General features: G+C 38.8%; 2 protein-coding genes and 1 pseudogene across 2 annotated transcripts; 2 read left to right on the top strand and 1 right to left on the bottom strand.

The window, feature by feature from the left end:
* Window positions 1-645: 645 nt before the first annotated feature.
* PSMA2 (proteasome subunit alpha 2) lies at window positions 646-15,435 on the bottom strand. Its single transcript, XM_025378089.1, has 8 exons — window positions 15,330-15,435; window positions 10,636-10,712; window positions 9,799-9,931; window positions 8,342-8,464; window positions 7,116-7,197; window positions 5,637-5,710; window positions 1,559-1,616; window positions 646-1,471 (listed from the first exon to the last, which is right to left on the bottom strand). Exons 1-8 carry the CDS (start codon window positions 15,368-15,370, stop codon window positions 1,355-1,357), a joined length of 705 nt encoding a protein of 234 aa, XP_025233874.1. The 5' UTR covers window positions 15,371-15,435; the 3' UTR covers window positions 646-1,354.
* LOC112620543 lies at window positions 2,227-4,399 on the top strand (annotated as a pseudogene).
* MRPL32 (mitochondrial ribosomal protein L32) lies at window positions 15,412-20,999 on the top strand. Its single transcript, XM_025378091.1, has 3 exons — window positions 15,412-15,728; window positions 18,161-18,342; window positions 20,470-20,999. The coding sequence occupies exons 1-3, from the start codon at window positions 15,599-15,601 to the stop codon at window positions 20,722-20,724; spliced, it is 567 nt and encodes a 188-aa protein (XP_025233876.1). The 5' UTR covers window positions 15,412-15,598; the 3' UTR covers window positions 20,725-20,999.
* Window positions 21,000-22,214: the final 1,215 nt, after the last annotated feature.

Here is a 22,214-nt window from a genome sequence, read left to right as displayed (position 1 = left end):
TCATGCCATTGCACTCCCGCCTGGGTGACACACACTGTCTCAAGAAACAAACAAACCCTGAGATAATTACCTCGCATAGTCACTCAGCCAGTAGGTGGGATAGCTGAGACTTGACTTCAAAGACCCTTTTTGCTACTATGTCCGCTTTCTAGTGTGCTAAAGTGAAAATATATCAGAAGCCCATAAGAGAGATTATTAGATGAGGCCAAGATAAACATCTTGAAACAGGAAGTCAAAGTTACCATCTTTCATCTCCTATAATGCTTTTGCCACCTAAAACAAGATATGGGTGTTATAGTGATGGTAGGTAACAGAACTGGGGACCCTGAGAAAAATCTCCAAAATAAGATTCTTTTGCCCTTAACTAAATCTTAGAATCTTTGAGCTACATTTAAATCATGGAATTGCCCACTATACTTTCACATTGGTAAGAATGATTATGCTTATAAACTCTCCTTATGTTCTGTAAAGAAAATTAATGATTTTATCCTAAGATGCCTTTAAAAAAATTTAAAAAAAAAAAAAAAAAAAAAAACAGAACTAAGCACTGCCTTCACGAGTTCAGATACTTAATTATAACTTTCATTATAGTGAAGGTACTTATTATACTGAGATTAATGAATTAACAAGAGTCTTAAGCCACAGTTTTGACACTTATGTATTAGAATTTTATTTCAAGCACTTATGCTCATCCTTGAGTTTAAAAAGTCTAACAAAATCTAAGAACCCAGGTTCCTTTAAAACCTACTTGTGATGGAGACACCAACAGGAACTAGCAAACCATTGTTTATTTACTTACATATTGTATCTCCCATGGAGACCTATTTGGCTTACCACTCTTCACAGGCCTAGTACAATCTCATAGAGCACCCTAGGATTTCACTGATCAATACCTAATGGCACCTAAAAGCACCTATGCTTCTTTTCTTGTCCTATGAAGCTGTGAAAGTCTGCAGATCCTCCCAGCTCTAGAAGCAATGATGTTTTTCACCAAAATCAGCATTTTGCTTTATGGAAACACAGGCAACATCTGATAGTGAAGAGGGCAATAAGATTTAACTTAACCAAAATTGCTTGACAACGAAAAAGTGATTTCATCACTCTGCTTCGCAATGTAGTCTTCAGAAATCAACTGTGATAAAAAGCAGGAAGTAACTGTTAAAATTTTAGCAACTCCTAAAAGGCTGGAAGGTGGGTTTAACAGTTTATTAGGATTTATAAGTGTCATTTTAAAAACAGTCGATTTAAACCATGTAGAAATAAGTATGCAAAAAGTCTGCAAAACAAAACATACTTTAAACATGTTTAAGTAGATAGATTATCTGAAATTCTGGATTTTTCAGTCACTTCACTGTTATGCTATGGCAGCCAAGTAATCCTTAACTTCAGTTGGAGTAAGTCTTCTAAATCCAGCTTCATTGCAGATTCCAACTTCTATGTTATCCTCTGTCATTTGCCCTTCAAAGCTTTCCTATTGAGGACGGAGGAAAAAAGGTCAATTTTCTAAGCAGTTAATCATGAAATCATTGTAAATCCAGTTGTTGAATATTGAGCTAACCTTTAGGGTTAAGATGGCTGTATGAATGGCATCTTCAAGTTCCAGATCTTCATTATACCTGAAGAATTTAAAAAAAAATTACTTATATCATTGTTTATATTCTTTATTTAAATACAATGACAGCAACAACCTAAGTTAAAACTCTAAACATCTTAAAAATACTAAATTACACATTCTTTTAATCACCTCCTTGTAGCTGTCCCCAGATAAAAAAACTGACAATATCTGGTGCTCAATTCCCAACATCATGAAGGGTATGACCCTAAAATGAGTTTAGTTTAGGAAACTTTTCTCTTTTTTGAGACAGAGTTATCTTGGCTCACTGCAAGCTCCACCTCCTGGGCTCATGCCATTCTCCTGCCTCAGCCTCCCAAGTAGCTTGGACTACAGGCACCTGCCACCACGCCCAGCTAATTTCTTTGTATTTTTAGTAGAGACAGGTTTCACTGTGTTAGCCAGGATGGTCTCGATCTCCTGACCTCGTGATCCACCTGCCTCGACCTCCCAAAGTGCTGGGATTACAGGCGTGAGCCACTGCACCCAGCTGGGAAACTTCTTAAGTATAAATATTTTAACAATCAGGATGTGGTGGCATTATAATTTTTAAAACACAGAAAAATCAGAACTTTGCTAAAATCTCATCTTTTTCTCATAAGCTAAAACATAACATGTCACTTCCTGCCAATACCAGTGTGGACAGTGTGAATAGTGGCTGGGTCGTTTCTTTGGTTCTCCCCATCCCCTACTTTCCTCCCTCCGTTGTCAACTGTTGCTCACCCTTCCCCGACTCCCCAGCCCCTCCCTAGCTCCTTCCTAATTTCGGTGCCACCTTTTCCTGTTTCCCTGCCCAGCCCCAGTGCTAGGGTGAGGCCTGAAGGAACCCCGGGCGCTGTAGCAGAGAAGAGAAGACAAGGATGACCCTCAGTCCACCAGCCCAATCACTGGGTTCACCAGCTCCATAGCAATGAGACTGATGCTGCTCACCTGTTCTGGCCACACACGGCCCGTGGCTGACCTGGCCTTCAGTGGCATCATGCCTTAGGGGCTTTTTTTTCCCTCGAGACAGAGTCTTGCTCTGTCACCCAGGCTGAAATGCAGTGGTGCAATCTTGGCTCACTGCAAACTCCACCTCCCAGGCAGGTTCAAGCAATTCTTCTGCCTCAGCCTCCTGAGTAGCTGGGGTTACAGGTGCGTGCTATCACTCCCCGCTAATTTTTGTATTTTTAGTGGGGGGGGGGGGCGCGGTTCACCATGTTGGCCAGGCTGGTCTCGAACTGCTGACCTCAGGTGATCCACCTGCGTCAGCATCCCAAAGTGCTGGGATTACAGGCGCAAGCCACTGCGCCCGGCCAGCCTTACGAGTATTTCTAAATCAGTGCTTGCAAAGACGGCAAACCTATGCTATGCCAGGGAGATATAGGAGACTGATTTGGAATCCTTTTGGGTCATAAAGATGCTGTTTGGGGTATAACACTGAATAAGGATGCCATCAAAGCTGCCACAGCAGCTGCAGATTTCACAAAGTGTGGGATGCTATCCCAGGAGATGAACTGATGACCCTGGCTCATAAAAACATTGTCAAGACTATGGATTTCATGCAGGATAGTAATTATTTGTTAACCAGGGAACAGGATAAACTGTTACGCATATATGACTTGAACAAACCCGAAGCAGAACCTGAGGAAGTTAGTGATCACAGCTCTGATATAAAAAAGGCCCTATGGTGCAGTGTGGATAAACAGATTCTTTCTTCTGATGACAAAACTGTTAGACTCTGGGATCATGCTACTATGACAGAAATGAAATCTCTAAATTTTAATATGTCAGCTAGTAGTATGGAATATATTCCTGAGGGAGATATTTTGGTAATAACTTATGGCTGATCCAGTGCTTTTGATAGTACAGGAAGTTTGGAACCAATTAAATCCTTTCAAGCTCCTGTAACCATTAACTCTGAATCTCTTCACCTTAAGAATTTCTTTTTGCAGGTGGTGAAGATGTTAAACTTGTAAGTATGATGACAATAGTGGAGAAGAATTAGAATCCTACAAAGGACACTCCAGTCCTATTCACTGTGTGAGATTTGGTCCTGATGAACTGTATGCCAGTGGTTCTGAAGATGGAACACTGAGACTGGCAAACCATGGTAGGAAAAACATACAGCCTTTAGAAATGTGTGCTTCCTGAAGAAGATAGCAGTGAGCTGAAGAAGCCAAAGATTGGTTTTGCAGAGACAAGAGAAGAGGAGCTAGAAGAAACTGCTTCAGAGAATTCAGATTCCATCTATTCTTCAACTCCTCAAGTTAAGGCCTGAGCATCAAGCATGTGCCACAGATAATATACAACTGGACTAGAACGAGCAAGCAGAGAAAAACATCAGCCTTCCAGAATTACTCTCTGCTTAAGGCAAAAGCAGTAATAAATAATGAGGAATATGAATTAGCTCCATTGCTGGAACAACTAACTTGGTGTTACCTGTAAGTGAAATCTCAAGAGGATCAGATGAAGGGAGGCTGAGTTATCCTCTTGTAGTACAATGGCCTGTCATCTTTTTAATGAGTATGTACAAGACAACATCCCACTTCTCTTATTACAATTAAAAGTTCTTACAGCTGTTTATATCATTATGGAGAAGAAAAATATATTGGCTTATTTGTCTGACTTTCCCTTAAAGCAGAATGTCTTTGTTGTTGTTTTTTGCTTTGGTTGTAAAGAGGGAATACATGATAAAGTAACTGGTTTAATTTCTCTTTCATTGTACACTGGTTCTGAACATCTAATTATTTTTAGTTGTCTAAATAAAATGCCTCTGAAACAAAAATAAAACAAAACATATCATGTAATAACAATGTGAAATATTTGGAAGACTCATTAATATAAAAAAGAAAAATGAAAAAGTACCTTAAGAGCCTAAGATTAAATTTACCATTTAAACCCAGGCCTAAGATTTTTAATAACTTAACATTACATGAAAAATGTACTGTGAAGGCTCATCTGTTAAGCGGAGTTACAAAATTTTTTATTATTATTCAGCCATGAAAAAATGAAATCCTGTCATTTGTAGCAACATGGATGGAAATGGAGGTCATTATGTTAAGTAAAACAGCCAGGCATAGAAAGATGAATATTGCATGTTCTCACTCATATGTGGGAGCTAAAAAAAGTGGATCTCATGGAGGGAGAGAGTAGCACAGTGGTTACCAGAGGCTGGAAAGGGAGACGGGAAGAAGAAATGAAGGAAGTTGGTGAAGGGGTATAAAAATGCAGTCAGATAGGAGGAATAAGTTCTGGTGTCCGATAGTACACTCAGGAAATTATTTTTCTTCTCCCTATTTCAGAACAGCTAGAAGATCTGCAATGCTCCCAACACAAAGAAAAGATAGATGTTTGAGGTAACGGATATCCAATTACCCTGATTTGACACACTGTATACAGGTATTAAAATATCACATATACTGCAAAAATATGTGCAACTATTACATACCAAGAAATAAAACATTTTCCTCTTCAAAAGCTTGGAGAGTTTTGAAGGACTACAGTAACACTCAGACTAGAATACAGCTGGAAATAAGTGAGGGCAGCTTGTACTTGGGCACCGACAGATTTTTACATAGTGCTCCACTTTTTATCAAGCACACATATCAAATATTTAATATACCTTCAACTCCAGGCATTTGGTTTCACAATTTTTTTTACTGTCATAATGTAAACTATTATCATTAAATCATTTAAAAATCTGTCTCCCCAAATTTTTTATTCCAGATTCAATGTTCTTTTTCTCCCTCCTAAAATGGCAGAAAAAGTGAAGTAAAAAGTAAAACAAAACAAAACAAAAAAGCATTTAGGAAACCATAGAATGTAAAAAGACAACTCCTTAGGAAATGAATATTAATTACCACTCGATATACTGAAGGCTAGGAAACTAGGAGGGAGATAAGTTTTTGATTTATCTGTAACTAGATTAATATACAGAGTAATACAGCAATTTTCTTTAGTCCCATGATATTAATTACTTAAAGAGCACCAAAAACCATAAAGTGAGTTTGCTAATGAATGTAGTTACAGTGAGTGAGCCTACCTTTTCTCAAGGAAAGTTTTCCCATTCACATAGTTCTTTCCCATTGCTGTAGCTTTCCAGGCAAAGTAAGCTCCCTAATCAGGATAGAAAGAGTAAAGAACCGTATTTTAAAACACAAATACAATTATATTGCCCTGCCATTTAATTTTTAGCTTTATTAATTGTTCTCTAACTTTGAAGGTCACAGAATATTATTAGAATGGAAAACATCACAGAATAGGTTATTTTTTTAAGAAGGCTAGAAGGATGGAAACCAAAGAGGCATGAAGAAACTTTTGGAGGTTCTGGAAATTTTTGATATCCTCATTGTAGTAATGGTTTCTTCAGACATTTACATATATCAGAACTCATCAAACTGATGAAGCTGGTGATGATGCAATTAAGTGTACATAAATTATGTAACAAAGCCAGTTAAAAGAAATTGAGGTTAACTTAAACAAATAATCAAGAGTAGTATTTTAGCTTCACAGACAAGCGATTTAAGTCTCTCATATAAATCTGAAAAATGGTGACCAACTCTTGATCATTAGTGAATAAATTAAAAAGAGAGCATCTCATCAGAAAAAATACCAAAAGAAACATAATCCATTATGTTTTAAATGAAAACAATTGTTTTTTAGATACAACAGAGGAAAATAGGACAAAAGAAGAAATCTGGATTCCAGAAATGGTGGCTTCCGCTACCTTCTGAAAAGGAAGATAAGAGGGCTTGTCATTTAGCTTTGGAAACTCAAAGATGGAGTAACAGCACTATCAAAGTTCCCCAAATACTTATTTTTTCTGATTTAAGTAACAACCAAAATATTTTTCTTTTGCCATCTCAGGTTTTAAAAGTAGATCATAAGGTGTGCATTGAGTAAACTTGTAATTATCTAATAATCCATAAAACATGAAAGGTAATTTCCTAATCTTGAATTTTGTCTTAAGGTTCTCATAGCAAATGGGACAGATGTGGAGTAGTATTATCCTTTACAAATCCCTTCTATTCAGATACCATTCTTCTGCATTACAGCAGATAACTCACCCAAGGTACCAATTTCACAATCATTCTTGCAAAACACTGAATTCAAGACAGATTAATGTTTTTGCTGGAAAAGTCACTCAAGTCAACCCCAAGATTCAACTGACGGCAAACACCACAACACTGTCCTCCAGATTCACATCTTCAATTGCAATATTTCCCAAAGTTACAGGTTTAAATACATTTGATAATAACTATTTCAACAAATCACCCAAGTGTATGAAGTAAACATGGCAGAAGAAAAGAGGGTAGAACTAATACAGCTTCCTTATCAGAAGACCAAATTACCAAAATTTTAAATATACACACAAAAATGCACGACCTCATACCTTCTAAAGCCCAGGTGAAAAAGAAGAAAATACTGCTAAATTGTAAAGTTTTTATGGCTTCTATTTCTGTTAGATATTCAAAGAGCACTTTTAAAGACAAATCCCTCAAATACATCTACTGATACTTACAGATGGATCTGACTGAAATAAATATGGTCGTCCCTCATTCCAACCACAAATAAGTAAAGAAACTCCAAACGGACGAACACCACTGCAGACAGGAAAATGAAAATTACTTGGCATTTTCATGAAAGTCATCCTCAAGAATTTATCAGTACTCTCAAATAAAGTAAATTATCAGGCAAACTGAATTAGACTTGTAAGTTCCTTAAAACGTATTTAACACCTTTCTGAATGAATCAATTCAAAACTAATTCTCTTTACAGTAGTGAGGAATAGTAGCCAAAAAAAAAAAAATTTTGGATTGAACAGAGTGTCACCTAAGACACTGGGGTTAATAAGTGTGGAGTAACATTTAGTGTCCTAACAAAATAACAACTTTTAATTAATGCAGCTTTTTCACTAGGTTTACTTGTCACAAAATGACAACTTTCAACTGATGCAGCTTTTCCACTAGGTTTACCTATTACAAAATGACAATTTTCAGTTAATGCAGCTCTTCCACTAGGTTTACATATCAACAACTACCTATATGCTATCTCATCCACACCCAAAGAAGCTGGGGAATGAAAAGAAATATGAATGTGTCAAAGAGCTGCTTTCATCATGTGCTTACAATCATTTCTGGTTAGAAACATAAATTTGAAAGTAGAGGCCAGGTGCAGTACCAACACTTTGGGAAGCCAAGACAGGCAGATCACTTGAGGTCGGGAGTTTGAAATCAGTCTGGCCAACATAGTAAAACCACATCCCTACCAAAAAAAAAAAAAAAAATTAGCTGGGCATGGTGATGCATGCCTGTGGTGCCAGTTACTCGGGAGGCTAAGGCATGAGCATCACTTGATCCCAGGAGGCAGAGGTTGCAGTGAGCCAGGATCATGCCATTGCACTCCAGCCTGGGTAACAGAGTGAGACTCTGACTCAAAAAGAAAAAAATAAAAATAAATAAAAGTAGCAATGAATTTCTGCCCAGAAAGTGTTTTAATCACTGGCAAAAGAACTTTTTATATCTAGAAGCTGCTTTCTGCTGTTATATGAGCAACAAGAAAACATATTTTTTTTCCTTAAGTAAATATTCTAGATCCAGATAAGATCAGAAATATTCATCATAGTGATTTTGTCCACTTGTTAGGCAAATATAGGAATGGTAAGTCCCATTCTATGTATACATCTACTCTTTAAAATGACTTCCCCCTACAATTCATGGCACATTTCAAGTAAAAAAAGCAACTTACCCTGACTGAGTATATTCTTGCATCACAGAAGCTACTCTCTGTACCAGCTGAGCTGTAGGAATGGGTTCTTGGTACACAAGATAGTACTGTTGAGCTAGCTTTCGAGCTCTGTGCACAAGCACTCTAACAAGGAAAAAATAAGATTTAATTACAAGGAAGATGCTCTACTACCCAAAGACTCATTCTTCTTTTACAGGCACGTACCTGCAGCACCAGTTTAACATGTATTGCTTTAATGGTGGCTACTGGATCAAAGCTAGTCTTACTCTAACATTGGATTCCAGTTGATATAGAAGAAAATATCGAAGCATCATAGAGTACCAGTTAGCTTAAAAGTAACAGATTTAATGTACAAAAATGAGAATTTTATCTCACTCCATGGCTTCTTCAAGACTGTCCCCCTTATCCAAGGGCAGCCACTTGTCTTTTTATAGCTCACCCCAGTCCACACGTGCATACAAGCACACATAAACACACAGGCACACAATTCTGGGCATATTTTTCTCACTTCAGGTCACTACTTCCTGCAGACTGTTTTAATCTCTCTGCCTGTGCTTCAAAGAGTACCCTTCAGAGATTAAGAAACAGTAAGAAACTACTTGTAACTAAAAATGTAAAATTCAGCTGGGTGCAGTGTTTCACACCTTAATACCAACACTTTAAAAGGCTGAGGCAGGAAGATCACTTGAGGCCAGGAGTTTGAGACCTGCCTGGGCAAGACCCTGGGTTACTTTAAAGAGAACAACTCAGATGTGAAATAGGAGTGAAAATGAAGTGAAACTTTGCGTCTACCTATCTTGCTCCACAAAATCATGAGCAATAAAGTAATACTCCTTTTACTTGTTTAAATGACAGACACAGAAAGCTGTCAATCTCTTTCAACTTGGCTGGTACCCTGAGTAACAAGATTATTCTCTCTTCCTGTGAAATATAAAGGGGGTGATTATATGAGCACTGGGATCCTGGTTGGCTGCCACACTCAGTAACTTGCAGTGGTGTTTGAGAATTTTGTTCCTTTGTGAAGAACAGGAAAAGAGGTAAGGTTAACTCTGGATGGCGATGCTTTCTTTTGTTGCCTCATACTTTTTAGAATATAGTTTATTATAACATAAATTGCTCTTATCATTTTTAAACTGCATTGGCGAAAACTAAAGCCCTTATGCCCAGTTCCTGGGTAGTAGAAGAGGAATATGTCAGAAGGGAAAGACCACTAAACAGAGAAAAGAGGAGTTATGTAATCTGTCTACCTCCTCTTTCACATCTGAGTTATTCTCTTTAAAGTAACCTACACAGGCAAACTAAATTCAGCTCTCAATGAGGCTGCTATTGCTAAACAAAGCACACAAAAAAAGAGGAATCGGAAGATAAAAGGAAAACAACATTGGTTTTTCTCCTGAAAATACAGATTACAATCAATTCATGAGATGGTGAGAAACACTATAAAAAGTATAAAGTACCTGTAATCGGGGCCCATGCCACTGTACACCAAACCTATATGCTTGGTAATTGGTTCCACTTTGTGTACACTTCGCTCATCATACAGAATGGATTTCTGTTTTTTCTCAGTTGCTAATACCACACCATTTGCAGCTTAAAAAAAAGAGAGAGACCTAAATGTTTAATCATTTATAAGACTGTTTTAACAGCTTTCTATTATGGATGCACTAAACTCAAAAGTCCTTTATTTCCTTTAATTTATAAAACCCTTCCTTCCGTAGTCCTATTACCAAAATTACCTAAGAAATGGTAAGTCCATTTTTCCCTCACTGGTCATTAGTACTACACAAAAAAATCGTCCCTACAGCTATAGGTATTACATAACCTTTTGTAAGCACTCTAAAGATACCTGAGAGTTCACGTTTTAAAATAATGGATTTCTGCCTACTTGTCCCAATAGTCTCATAACATGAAATTTACAATAAATGATACAGCCTTTTAAAGTGAAACACAACATATTTAGCTTATGTTTTATAATTAAACTTTCCTAAATTATAAGGATAAAAACTGCCAGCAAGTAGTGATATAATCAGTGGGAAAAAAAAAAAAGAGTTTTCTGAATGAGAAAGACTACTGTGAATATTACAGCTAACAGATAAAGGTGTTATTATTTACTTTGAAAAGAAATTTAAATGACCTTAGACTTATTACTATTTAAACTCCAAAACACTGTAAATTAACAAAAAATTATTAAAAATTATACTACTGCAGCTCTGTATAAATTAACTACTAATTAATTCCAAAATAATTAAGATAACTACTAACAGGCATCTGAAATGAATGAAGCATTTAATTACCTTTAATTCCCACTGACGGGGCTCCTCCAGCTACAGCAGCCAAAGCATATTCAATCTGGACAAGTTTACCAGACGGGCTTAAAAGAAATACAGGTATTTGTTAAGTTCACATACAATCCAATATTTATTGTAAGAACATCTCTGAGATAGTACAGACATTCAGGTCAAATCCAATTTATCCAACCCCAGGGAGTAGCTGGCCTTTGACCTCTATCATGAAGTGGCACAGAAACCAAGTTTACAGCTGGGCACAATGACTCAAGCCTGTAATCCCAGCACTTGGGAAGGCTGAGGTGGGTGGATAACCTGAGGTCAGGAGTTCAAGACCAGCCTGACTAACATGGTGAAACCCTGTCTCTACTAAATATACAAAAATTAGCTGGGTATAGTGGTGCACGCCTGTAATCCCAGCTACTTGGGAGGCTGAGGCAGGAGAATCGCTTGAATCCAGGAGGTGGAGGTAGCAGTGAGCCGAGATCACACCATTGCACTCCAGCCTGGGCAACAAGACCGAAACCTCATCTCAAAAAAAAAAAAAAAAAAAAAAAGAGAGAAAAGAAAAGAAAAAATGAACGAAACCAAGTTTACAAGGCAATTAGAACATACTCCTACTGAAGCACTACTTTCTCTTTGGTTTTTGTCTGCCACATGGAGCAGTGGTATTACTGTTGCTTCTTTTCGCCCTAAGTTTTCTGTGCTTGTTTTCTCACCTGTAAAATGAGCACACAGTAACCACAACTGGCTTTCCATATCAGTGGATTCCACAGGGCTGACTATAGAACTTGAGTACGCCTTGACTTGGTATTTTTGGGAGTCCTGAAATCACCATCCCCTACAGGGGTCCTGTACCTATTTCAAAGCATTGTTGTGATTAAGTGAAGTAATTCCTATAAAACTGTCTGGCACAAAATCTGTAACAAGCACATACTGAATGGTAATGTTATTAAGAACATGTATGTGTTTGTTAAAAACCAAACAGCAGCATATATTTCAAGTGGGGGGGGTGGTTTTAGAACACAGACATGGCCTAAGACAGTAACACCTAGATATCACTCACAGTTAAGTATTCTCTACATAATACACAACTATTTCTAGAAGCCACGAGATGGTCACACTTAACAGATCTGGTTCCATGGATTTGGTAGCTAAACACAAGTCTTAAACTGGCCTTTTAGAGTTATACTTTATTTCAACCTAGTTGTTTAATTAGAATCATCGCAAACCAACCTAATTTCATATATAAAGTCTGAGTGAAAGTAATTTGTCCAAAGTGACACAGCTAGATCCTTATCTCCCAACTACTATTGCAAATTTCAGAAGTCTGTATTTTCTCTTCATATAATTACAAATATTCCCTTGGTCACCCAAATCTCAACTCCATCCCTCCTTGCTCCAAACACATAGACTACTCTCAAACTTCAAAAACCTCACTCACAAGCTAATCCCTCCATCTGAAATGCATTTCTCTACTGCCCTGTGAACTCTTTTCCTTCAATCATGTCCTAACGGAAGTTGCCCTGACCCCTCAGATTAAGTTGAATACCTATTCACTGATGCCTGTGATGTCCTGTACTTCCTCTTTGCCTAAGATTCATCATATCTGAATTATTATTATTTTTTTTTTTGTAGAAACAGGGTCTCGCTATGTTGCCCAGGCTGGTCTCAAACACCTGGTCTCAAGCAATCCTCCTGCCTTGGCCTCTTTATTATTTTTACAATGTTTGTCTTCCTCAATAAAGTCAGCTATGTTCAGTCAGGATTCCAGCACATAACCTAGTACCAGGAATCTACAATCATTTGGCTGATAGAGACACATCTAGACCAATTAAAGAAACAGACCTAAGGGTGACAGCTCTAAGGCTCTTGATATAATTAGTTAATTTGAGCAGAACAACATCAACTGACATTTAAATTAAAAAATTAAGCTGAACTTTTTTTCCTTTAATAGTCACTATTTCAATAATCATGTCATAACTTTCTGGGTCCATCCAGCTTTCAATTATTGTTCAATACCTAATTCATATACCCCTGGGTAACATTTAAAGGTTCATATAAACTTAATAGTTACCTTTTCTCTGTTCCTATTAACTGTACTTACCTATCTTTACCACTGCGTGAAAGCTCATTGAACTGTGAGCTGGCTGAGCAATCAACCATCTTTACATTCCATAATGCCACTGGCCCATTCCATAGCATCAGTATCCCTACATGGAATAACTGAAATAGCCTTCTATCTGGTTTTCCTTTCTCAACCTTACTTCCACCCCCAGTCAAAGTTGCCTTTGTACCATGTCACCTCCACTTAGATTTTCTAAGAACTTCTTTGTTCACTTAAAATTAAATTTCCTTCTCTGGCCTACAAAGCCCTACACGATTAGCCCTCTCCCACATCACCTCCTTGCTCACAATAGCACATTTGCCTCATTTTCATTCCTTTAAGAGCTCAAGCTCCTTCCCAGTTTCAGGGCTTTCAAACATGCTGTTTCCTCTGTCTACAAGTCTCCTTATTTCTAAATCTTCAAATAGCTGCCTACTTTTAATCTTCCAGTCTCAAAACTCACCCCGAAGCACAAGCCTTTCCTGATTACTCAATCTAAAGTCATATTCCTTTCTTCACCCTTTTTAAAATAAAATTCCTTAGTAAGAGAATTTATTAGTAGGCACCAATTTGTTTACTCATTTATTGTCAATTCCCCAACCAAATGTACTTCACAAGAACTGTTTCATCCTGTATGGTCTCTAGTCCCTTCCACCATTAGTTTAATTCTGATTACGAGAGGCTAGAAACAAATATTTTCTTTTTATTTAAAACAGCTGAATCCACCATGTTTAAAACAAACAAAACATAAGTTTGGTTTTTCTTAAAAAAAATTTTAGACATGGGGTATCGCTTTGTGACCCAGGCTGGAGTGCAGTGGCAGAATCACAGCTCACTGCATCCTAAACTCTTGGGCTCAAGTGCTCCTCTCGCTCTCAGGCACCCAAAAGCTTGGATTACAGGCACATGCCTGGCTAATTTTTTAATTTTTTCAGAGATAGGGTCTTGCTGTGTTGCCCAAGCTAGTCTTGAACTCCTGGGCTAAAGTGATCCTCCTGCCTCAGTCTCCCAAGTAGCTGGGATTACAGCTGTGAGTCACCCTGCCTGGCCAAAAGTTTATTTTAATAAAGAAATTTGTTACAAAAATATTGAGTCCTGAAGGTATATGGTTGTTTTATGTTTTCAGCTCCACTAGGATTACACTTTCTTTGAGATAAAAGACCACATTTGCAGCCCGGGCAACATCACAAGACCCCAAGCCTTAAAAAAAAAAAAAAAAAAGTGAAAGGCAGGGAGGCCGTCACCTCTAGTGCCAGCTATTCCAAAGACTGAGGCAGGAGGATCCCTTGAGCCCAAGAGCTGGAGGCTGCCAAGTCCCTGTCTCTAAAAAGAGGACCACATTTGTTTTCTTCACAAATATGAACAGTGAATACATCCTGCACACACTCTTCTGTCATATGTAATATGACACTTTTTATTGCATAATTAAATTAATCTTGTTCAAAGGTTACAAAAAAAACTATTACGTACACTCACTGCTTACTGAAAAGTGCCAAGAGAAAGGTGCTTTTGGAATTTAAGACATTATGTAATAGAAAGTGTATTAATTTTTGTTATCAGAAAAAAATCCAGTTTGAATGTCAACTCAGCTACTAACCGATGACCTTAGACAAGTTATTTAATTTGTACAAGCTGTGGTTAGTTCATCTGCAAGAAGCTGAGATAACATTCATCATAGCAGTGGAAAGAGATGGAGCAGGTTACGGTTAAGTTGCACCTACACAGAAAGTACTCAACAAGTTAAATCCCGCCTGCCTTCAGTTGTCAGGACTACATTTGAAGTAAACTGGGCATTACTGATCCTTAAGAAAATGGGTAAGTCAGAAAACTTCCCCAGTCAAATTTTAAAAGTCTTCGTTGATGACTTCCTCACATTGGGAGCCACGGTTCGCCTCAACTATTTTGGAAAGTAAACTTACTATTCTAATCCCCTGTTCTACAATAGAAAAGCCTACAAACTTGTTTAAAGTAAACATCCCCCTCTGCGTTCCCCCTCCACACACCAAAAAAAAAGGCCAAAACTCAAACTGTTGCCTCGTTGTTAAGGGTTCACAAAAAAGTGATAGGCGCTTTCGGTTTTTACTCCTTATGTTTCTAATTCATGCATCGAAGAAATCGAAAGCGGGAGGTTTTGAAAGACACTAGTGCCAAACGGAGACCAAGACTTCGACTTAACTGTAAAGCTGAGAGTTTTCCAAGAAAAGGGGATCCCACATATTTGCCCATGATTCCGAGTTTCAGAAACCACCGCATCAGGTCCACTTGAGCCAGGAAAAAAAATCCTGGGTTCGGGACGGGCCACCCAAAGATGGTTGAGCTAAAACTGCCTTCTTTTCTAGTCTCCAAAGTGAAAGCGAATCCTTGGCTATGTGCCTCACAGTCCCGCAGCCCCCCGATCCTCCAGCAGCCTCCGACCAAGGAAGCTCCAGGAATCCCGGGCCGGCCTGGCAAATGACTTTGCAAAGCCGCATTTCCACCTCCATTCTCTACTGGACCCTCCAGAAGCACCAATCCCGACGTCAGGATGGGAAAAACTAAGTCGACAGAGCTCCTGCAACCTCGACTACGCTGAGGACCTCGAGGGCCCCTTCCATACCTGAATGTAGTCAGCGAAAAGCTGTACCCGCGCTCCGCCATCTTTACCCGAGGAGCCAAAGCACATCCGCATACATGCGCACTGTGGCCGATTTTCTTTCATTTCCCCGCCCCTCGCCCTTCCTTTTCTCTCTATGATTGGAGGAGAGTCAGAGCTGCTCCAAGAGCATGCGGGGTGTTGTAGTTCTAGAAAGGGAGGCTTGCCCGATTATGTGCCTGTGCGCATGCTGAAAGCAGGGGCGGGACCGGGGCTGTCTTCCAGCAGGGAAAATGGCGCTGGCCATGCTGGTCTTAGTGGTTCCGCCGTGGCCTGCGGCCCGGGGCCTGCTTCGAAACTACTGGGAGCGACTGCTGCGGAAGTTTCCGCAGAACCGGCCGGGCTTTCCCAGTCCTCCGTGGGGTAGGTAAAGAAGGGAGAGGGGACTGATGACGGGACCTCGGGCAGCGTCGCAGACGCAGCTTACACTCTTAACCCTCTGCCCGGGTTCTCATCCGCGGCCGCACGTCCGGGACGTAGTTCGTGACATTCACATATTAGCGAGAACACGACTGTTTTTGCGCTCCCTCCACCGCAAAAACAAAAAACAAAAAAAACCTCTGCTTGTTCCATTCGTACACAGGATGTAACCTTGTGTCAAAGATAAATCATAGCCAGCCAGTAATTAAAGTGCTGAAAACGGATTTTATTCAGTAACTACTGCAGATAAAGAGCTGAGCTCCATCCCGGTTCGTGCAGAGGTGACTTGGGCGTTTTAAAGGGAGAATGAGCGAGGCGGGAGTGTAGGGGCTCTGTAGAGTCAGAGAAGTGTAGTACAGTGAAGTCAGTGCAAATGTGATTAGCCGGCTGTGTCTGCTAGCTCGCAGTCATCTTAGGTAGGATTCTGTCCTCCCGCAGATAGTGGGAGACAAAGGCCCTATCCTTCCTAATGATTAGATTTCGAAGGAATGGCTCTCAGGGCCTTGAGAGAAACGCTTCCGAGTTACTTGCAAGGGATACGTATTTACAATTATGTGCCCTTTCCAGGAAATGCTCTAAGGGAGTTCAGGGACCTACTATCAGGGGTATGTTGGCTAAAATAAATAGGAAATTTTCCAGGCAGCGTTGAGCTTTCTCAGGCAGGCACTTTAAAGGAGGGCCGAGGTCATCCTAGGATACAGTCTTATGCTGCTAGAAACTATGCTAGAGTTTGGTCAAGTCTGTTGAGTTCAGGGATTTGTACAGAGTTGTCCTGAGAGGACAGTTCTGCAGGTCTCACTTGGCATCAAGGCTCACCACTCTCTGGATCTGTCTTTCCTTTCCAGCCCTGTCCTCACCTCACCTCCCCTTCCCCTCTCCCCCTGTACTCTTCCCTTCCCTCCCCTCCCCTCTTCCCTCCTTTCCTCCCTCCCTCCCGCACAGTACATGTTTTCTGTGGTGTTTGAGCTCTGAGGAGATGAATTCTGTTTCCCATATTTCACTTGGAATTAATCTTAATTGGAAGTATCTTGGATGTTGAAACTGTCATTGCTTTGGCATATACATTCTACTCAATTTCTAAGCAGCCTGAAAGTGATAATATCCAGAAATATACCAAGAAAATATATGCCACTATATGCCAAGCAATGTGCCAAGCTTTCTACATGTACTTCCTGGGATAATGTTGACAACAGTCGTATTAGGTGTATACACTTTCCGACTGAAGCAGTAGGCTCACAATGGTCCCAAGTTCACAGTCCTGAGCCTGTGTTGTTAATCACCGGGGCATGCTTGGCAATACTTGTGGACATACTGAAAATAAATGCCAATTGTTAGGTGTTAGAGAGCTGTGTGCATTCTTAAGAGTTCTTAAAATCAAAAGAAGTATGGCGGCCGGGCGCGGTGGCTCACACCTGTAATCTCAGCACTTTTGGAGGCCAGGGCGGGTACATCACCTAAGGTCAGGAGTTCAAGACCAGCCTGGCCAACATCGTGAAACAGTCTCTACTAAAAATACAAAAGTTAACCAGGCGTGGTGGTGCACACCTGTAATCCCAGCTACTTGGGAGACTGAGGCAGGAGAATCACTTGAACCTGGGAGGCGGAGGTTGCAGTGAGCCGAGATCATGCCACCACTCTCTAGCCTGGGTGACAGAGTGAGACTCAGTCTCAAAAAAAAAAGAAAAGAAAAGAAAAAAGAAGTATGGCACTTGTGAGAAATAGCAAGGAAAGGGTAAAGGAGTCTCTTGATTTTTATAAGCAATTCATAGTCACATAAATAAGGCCATACAGAGAAATGGTGAGCTGGCTCTTTAGAGAGCAGACAGGAATCGGTATCAAACATGAGGAACTAAGTGACTTAAGGGGTTGTATCATAAAGGACCTGACTCAGTTTGAATATAAGAAAGGGCCAATTGGCAGTTACATCAGTGCTGATCAGAAGTATATTCAGGAAATCTGTCTAGATTTACTTGCAAATTAATCAGGTATTTACTACCCACCAAGTATTAATAGAATGTGGACAGTTGAGTGATTCTTTGCTTGTTTTGTTCAAGTTAGGTGCCTATCTAACTTGTTAAGAAACTTGATGGAATTTCACTGATCTATTTTCAGCAGGATCCACTAAGAAAAAATTCTGTGTTCCTTAAAATTGCATTGTATAAGCTTTAGTGTATTTTAATAGCTAAGGTATCCCATTATTGAGTTTCACATTCTCAATTTTATATGTAGTCTCTGTGTGTGTGTGTGTGTGTGTGTGTGTGTGTGTGTGTGTGTGTGTGTGTGTTTTACCATTGATTGTTAAGGAAAATGATATCTGTAAATAGTAATTTAGAAGCTAGAAACTAATTCTGTATCTCTTATGTTTTATTTCCTAGGACCAGCATTAGCAGTACAGGGCCCAGCCATATTTACAGAGCCAGCAAATGATACCAGTGGAAGTAAGGAGAATTCCAGCCTTTTGGATAGTATCTTTTGGATGGCAGCTCCCAAAAGTAGACGCACCATTGAAGTTAACCGGTGTAGGAGAAGAAACCCACAGAAGCTTATTAAAGTTAAGGTAATGCATTGATTTTTGTGGGTGTGCTTTTCCTCAAGTCCTCCACTGAATAAGCTCATGGTAGATTCCTATAGCCTAGGAATAAATTCTTCTCAGATTATATGTGTCTACTTTCCTCTGGCCTAAATGGAATACAATATTCTCATTATATATGCCTGCTGTCCTCTAGCCTGAGTATTAGAAACACAGTTAAGGAAGGAGTGAGTTTGGAGACTGGGCAAGGAACGAGGCTGTGAGGTGCCTACATGACTTTTGAATTGTGAGCTGTGCCAGTCTTGAGCTGTGTGAGTTTTGAACTACAGATGAGTAAACATCCTAACTACAGCAGAGCCTAGAATTAAATTGGAAGCAGTAGGTCTACTGAATCTTGGGTTTTACAAGCCCTTACATATTTATTTTTTTTTAATCATTTCCAATAAAATACCATGAAGGAAAACCCTAAGATAAGTAATAAAATAGCTAACAACGATTAAGTGTCTATGATGTATCTCAGTGCCTTATGTTTATTATGTCTCATCATGTCTTCACAATAGCCCTCCAAAGCAAATAAGATATTCTTCATTTTTAGGATGAAGAAACTGAGGCAAAAAGAATTTGCCTGTGGTCACACAGTTATGAAGCAGTAGATTTTCGAGCTCTGATTTTTGACCTCATGTTCTTTTGAAGATTTGCTTTGTGTTCTCCTATGCTCAATTTCATATTCTCCTCTCTGACAACATGGATGTACTGTCTTCACTGATCTAGTAAAAAGAAAAATTACAATGTGTATGACCTCTGATCTGTTCATATATGGTTTTAACAGTTAGGATTTCAGTTCCTGTTTCCTTCATGGCGTTCCACAGCAGCAGCACCGTACCGATGAAACTCAAGAACAGAAAACTGACTTTCATAAGCGTCCACATTCTGTTAAGCAAAACCTGAGAACTTAAGCCAGAAAGTATTATTGAGTGATGGTTGGGGCTGAACTTAAATGTAGAACTGAAAAACACTTTATTACTTAAGACTTAACAGTAATTCATAAATTTGCTCAAGAGGATGTAAGATTTTAGGAATGAGATCTTGCACTGTTCCATTATGTGACTTCCCTGATTGCATTTATTCTGAGGGAATAGTTCTTATCCTGTGCATTTATTTTCTTCCTTGAATTATTTTCTGTGACATATGGTATATAGTGTGTTATGTTGGGTACTTTGATCATGAAAAAAAGACCTACTAACTGTGGGTGTCTTCATACCTTCACTTGTACATGCAATCCAGTTTCCAGTAGTGGAGTAAAATGAGAATATGGTTAGGCGAGTAATATGCAAGCCTCTTTCTTCCCTTCGGAAAAGGAAATTCTTTCGTTATCTGCCTCACAGATGTTAGTATATTAATCTTACCAAGTGTTTAAAGCTTCTTTAATGTTCCTGTTTAGTATTTTTCTTTGTATTTTCTTTCAAACCTATGTCTAGAATAAGTTGATAAATCTTTTAGGGGTTATAATTATTTTATAGTTAAAGTTGGATATATATATATATATCATTAAAATACCCTAAGACTGTAACATAAAATAATTTTACATTAAGGAATAATCAGTGTTCATTTTTAAAAAGAAAAATTATACTATATACCAAACCTGTATTCTATACAGGAATTTGAATTACACCGTGATAAAAAGAGAAAGCCGAGGAGGTCAACTTGTAATGTTCTTATCTTGCTTTCCCTAAGATAGATTGAAAGACAAAGGGAATTCACTTTTCCTTGGGTGTCTTATTTAAGATGCTGAGTGTATGGGTCACTTAATTATGTTGGTGAATTCCTTATTTGATATTTAGTATTTGGAGTTAGGGGAAAGGAGTTTTTTTTTTTTTTTGGTTTTGGTTTTTGTTTTGTTTTTTACATAACTACAACTGCTGTGTTTACGTAAAGATGTACTAGATTGGCTAAAGTCTAGTTCTAGTTTTTCTCTAATTCAAACTCAATGTTGCTTGTCTTCAGTTAAAGCGAGGTAGAACTAGATGATGTATGATGACCTCATGTAGCCTGAACATTCTAAGAAAGTTAAAATGTAAGCATTGCTCCTGTCAGTGGTTATTTGTTCGTTATATTGCCTCTTGTTAAAATATGTTTTTGTTTATTGTTTTAAAGAACAATATTGACGTTTGTCCTGAATGTGGTCACCTGAAGCAGAAACATGTCCTTTGTGCCTACTGCTATGAAAAGGTGCGCAAGGAGACTGCAGAAATCAGACGACAGATAGGGAAACAAGAAGGGGGCCCTTTTAAGGCTCCCACCATAGAGACTGTGGTGCTGTACACAGGAGAGACGCCGTCTGAACAAGATCAGGGCAAGAGGATCGTTGAACGAGACAGAAAGCGACCATCCTGGTTCACCCAGAATTGACACCAAAGATGTTAAAAGGATAACTTCACAGTAAATCATTTCTCCTGAAATAGAGGAAGATTCTTTATGTTGTTGTGCTTGTTTTTAAATCATCAATATAGTTTAACACATTCTAAGCAGTTTTCTGTGGGATAATTTGAAGAATATATTATGAGTAAACTGAAAATTTTGTTTATCCAAAGGCTCAATGGATTATGTTTCTATTATATACAAGGTTTTAAGTAAACCTAAAATTTCCAGAACAAAAATAAAAAATTTAAAATTTATAGCAAGAATTCTGTGTTTTGGCTTTGGTTTTGTTTGCCAGCGCTTCTTCTTACACAAATACTTAACACAGATAACTCCATTTAAGTAAAACATGGAAATAGGTTATTATTTGCATTTTTGGTATTTTTTTTAAGATTGTAGTTGTGGCATTAAGAAAGGTTTTGTTCTTATTTTTGTCTTAGCAATTTAAAATTGCTTTTGCAGGAAATTACTTCTATGAAACACACTAATTTACTTAGGTGATAGAAGTAATTCTTTATATTTTATATTAAATGAAAATCATGTTCAGAATATATGAGATAGCCCATGGTTTGGAAGAGAGACTATTAGTAAAGATGTGAGCAGATTCCATAGCACACTGAAAATGTGGTAAGAATGTTCCTTGCACTTATCTTTGAATATGGCCTTTTAATTTATTTTACATTTTATCAATTTTACCTCATTGTAACAATAAGCTCTTTAACTTTTTGGGTTTTTTTGTTTTTTTTTTTTTTGAGATGGAGTTTCGCTCTTGTCACCCAGGCTGGAGTGCAATAGCCTAATCTCAGCTTCACTGCAACCTCCGTCTGCTGGGTTCAAGTGATTCTCCTGTCTCAGTCTCCCAAGTAGCTGAGATTACAGGCGCCCGGCACCACACCCAACTAATATTTGTATTTTTAGTAGAGACAGGGTTTCACCATGTTGGCCAGGCTGGTCTCAAACTCCTGGCCTCAGGTGATGCCACCTTCCTCAGCCTCCCAAAGTGCTGGGATTACAGGCATGAGCCACCATGCCTGGCCTTTAACTTTCTACAGTTCATTTCTTATTTTCTTCTACGTCTCTCATTCCTTTGTCCACCTTGAGCCCAAGGTTTACTATTTTGTTTCCTGCCTCATTCAAAATGAAAAAAGTGAGGTAGCTATTTAAACCACAATGATAAGCAACTTAGGGAATTATAGTTGAAGGGAATGTCGGTAGACAAGATAAAGCCCAGGGAAGTATTTACAGCAAAAATACATGCTGCAGTAACCTGAACATGTATATATTAGGCAGCATATTTGACTCAACGTTTTTTTCCTTTTTTTTTTTGAGATGGAGTTGCACTCTGTCGCCCAGGCTGGAATGCAATGGTGTGATCTCGGCTCACTGCAATCTCCACCTCCCAGGTTCAAGCAAGTCTCCTGTTGTCAGCTTCCCACATAGCTGGGATTAACAGGCACCCCCTACCACGCCCAGCTAATTTT

The sequence above is a fragment of the Theropithecus gelada genome, chromosome 3 (genome assembly GCF_003255815.1).
Source record: "Theropithecus gelada isolate Dixy chromosome 3, Tgel_1.0, whole genome shotgun sequence".
NCBI classification, from domain to species: domain Eukaryota; kingdom Metazoa; phylum Chordata; class Mammalia; order Primates; family Cercopithecidae; genus Theropithecus; species Theropithecus gelada.
The sequence above is the reverse complement of the archived record's forward strand: the minus strand, read 5'-3'. Positions and strand labels throughout refer to the sequence as shown.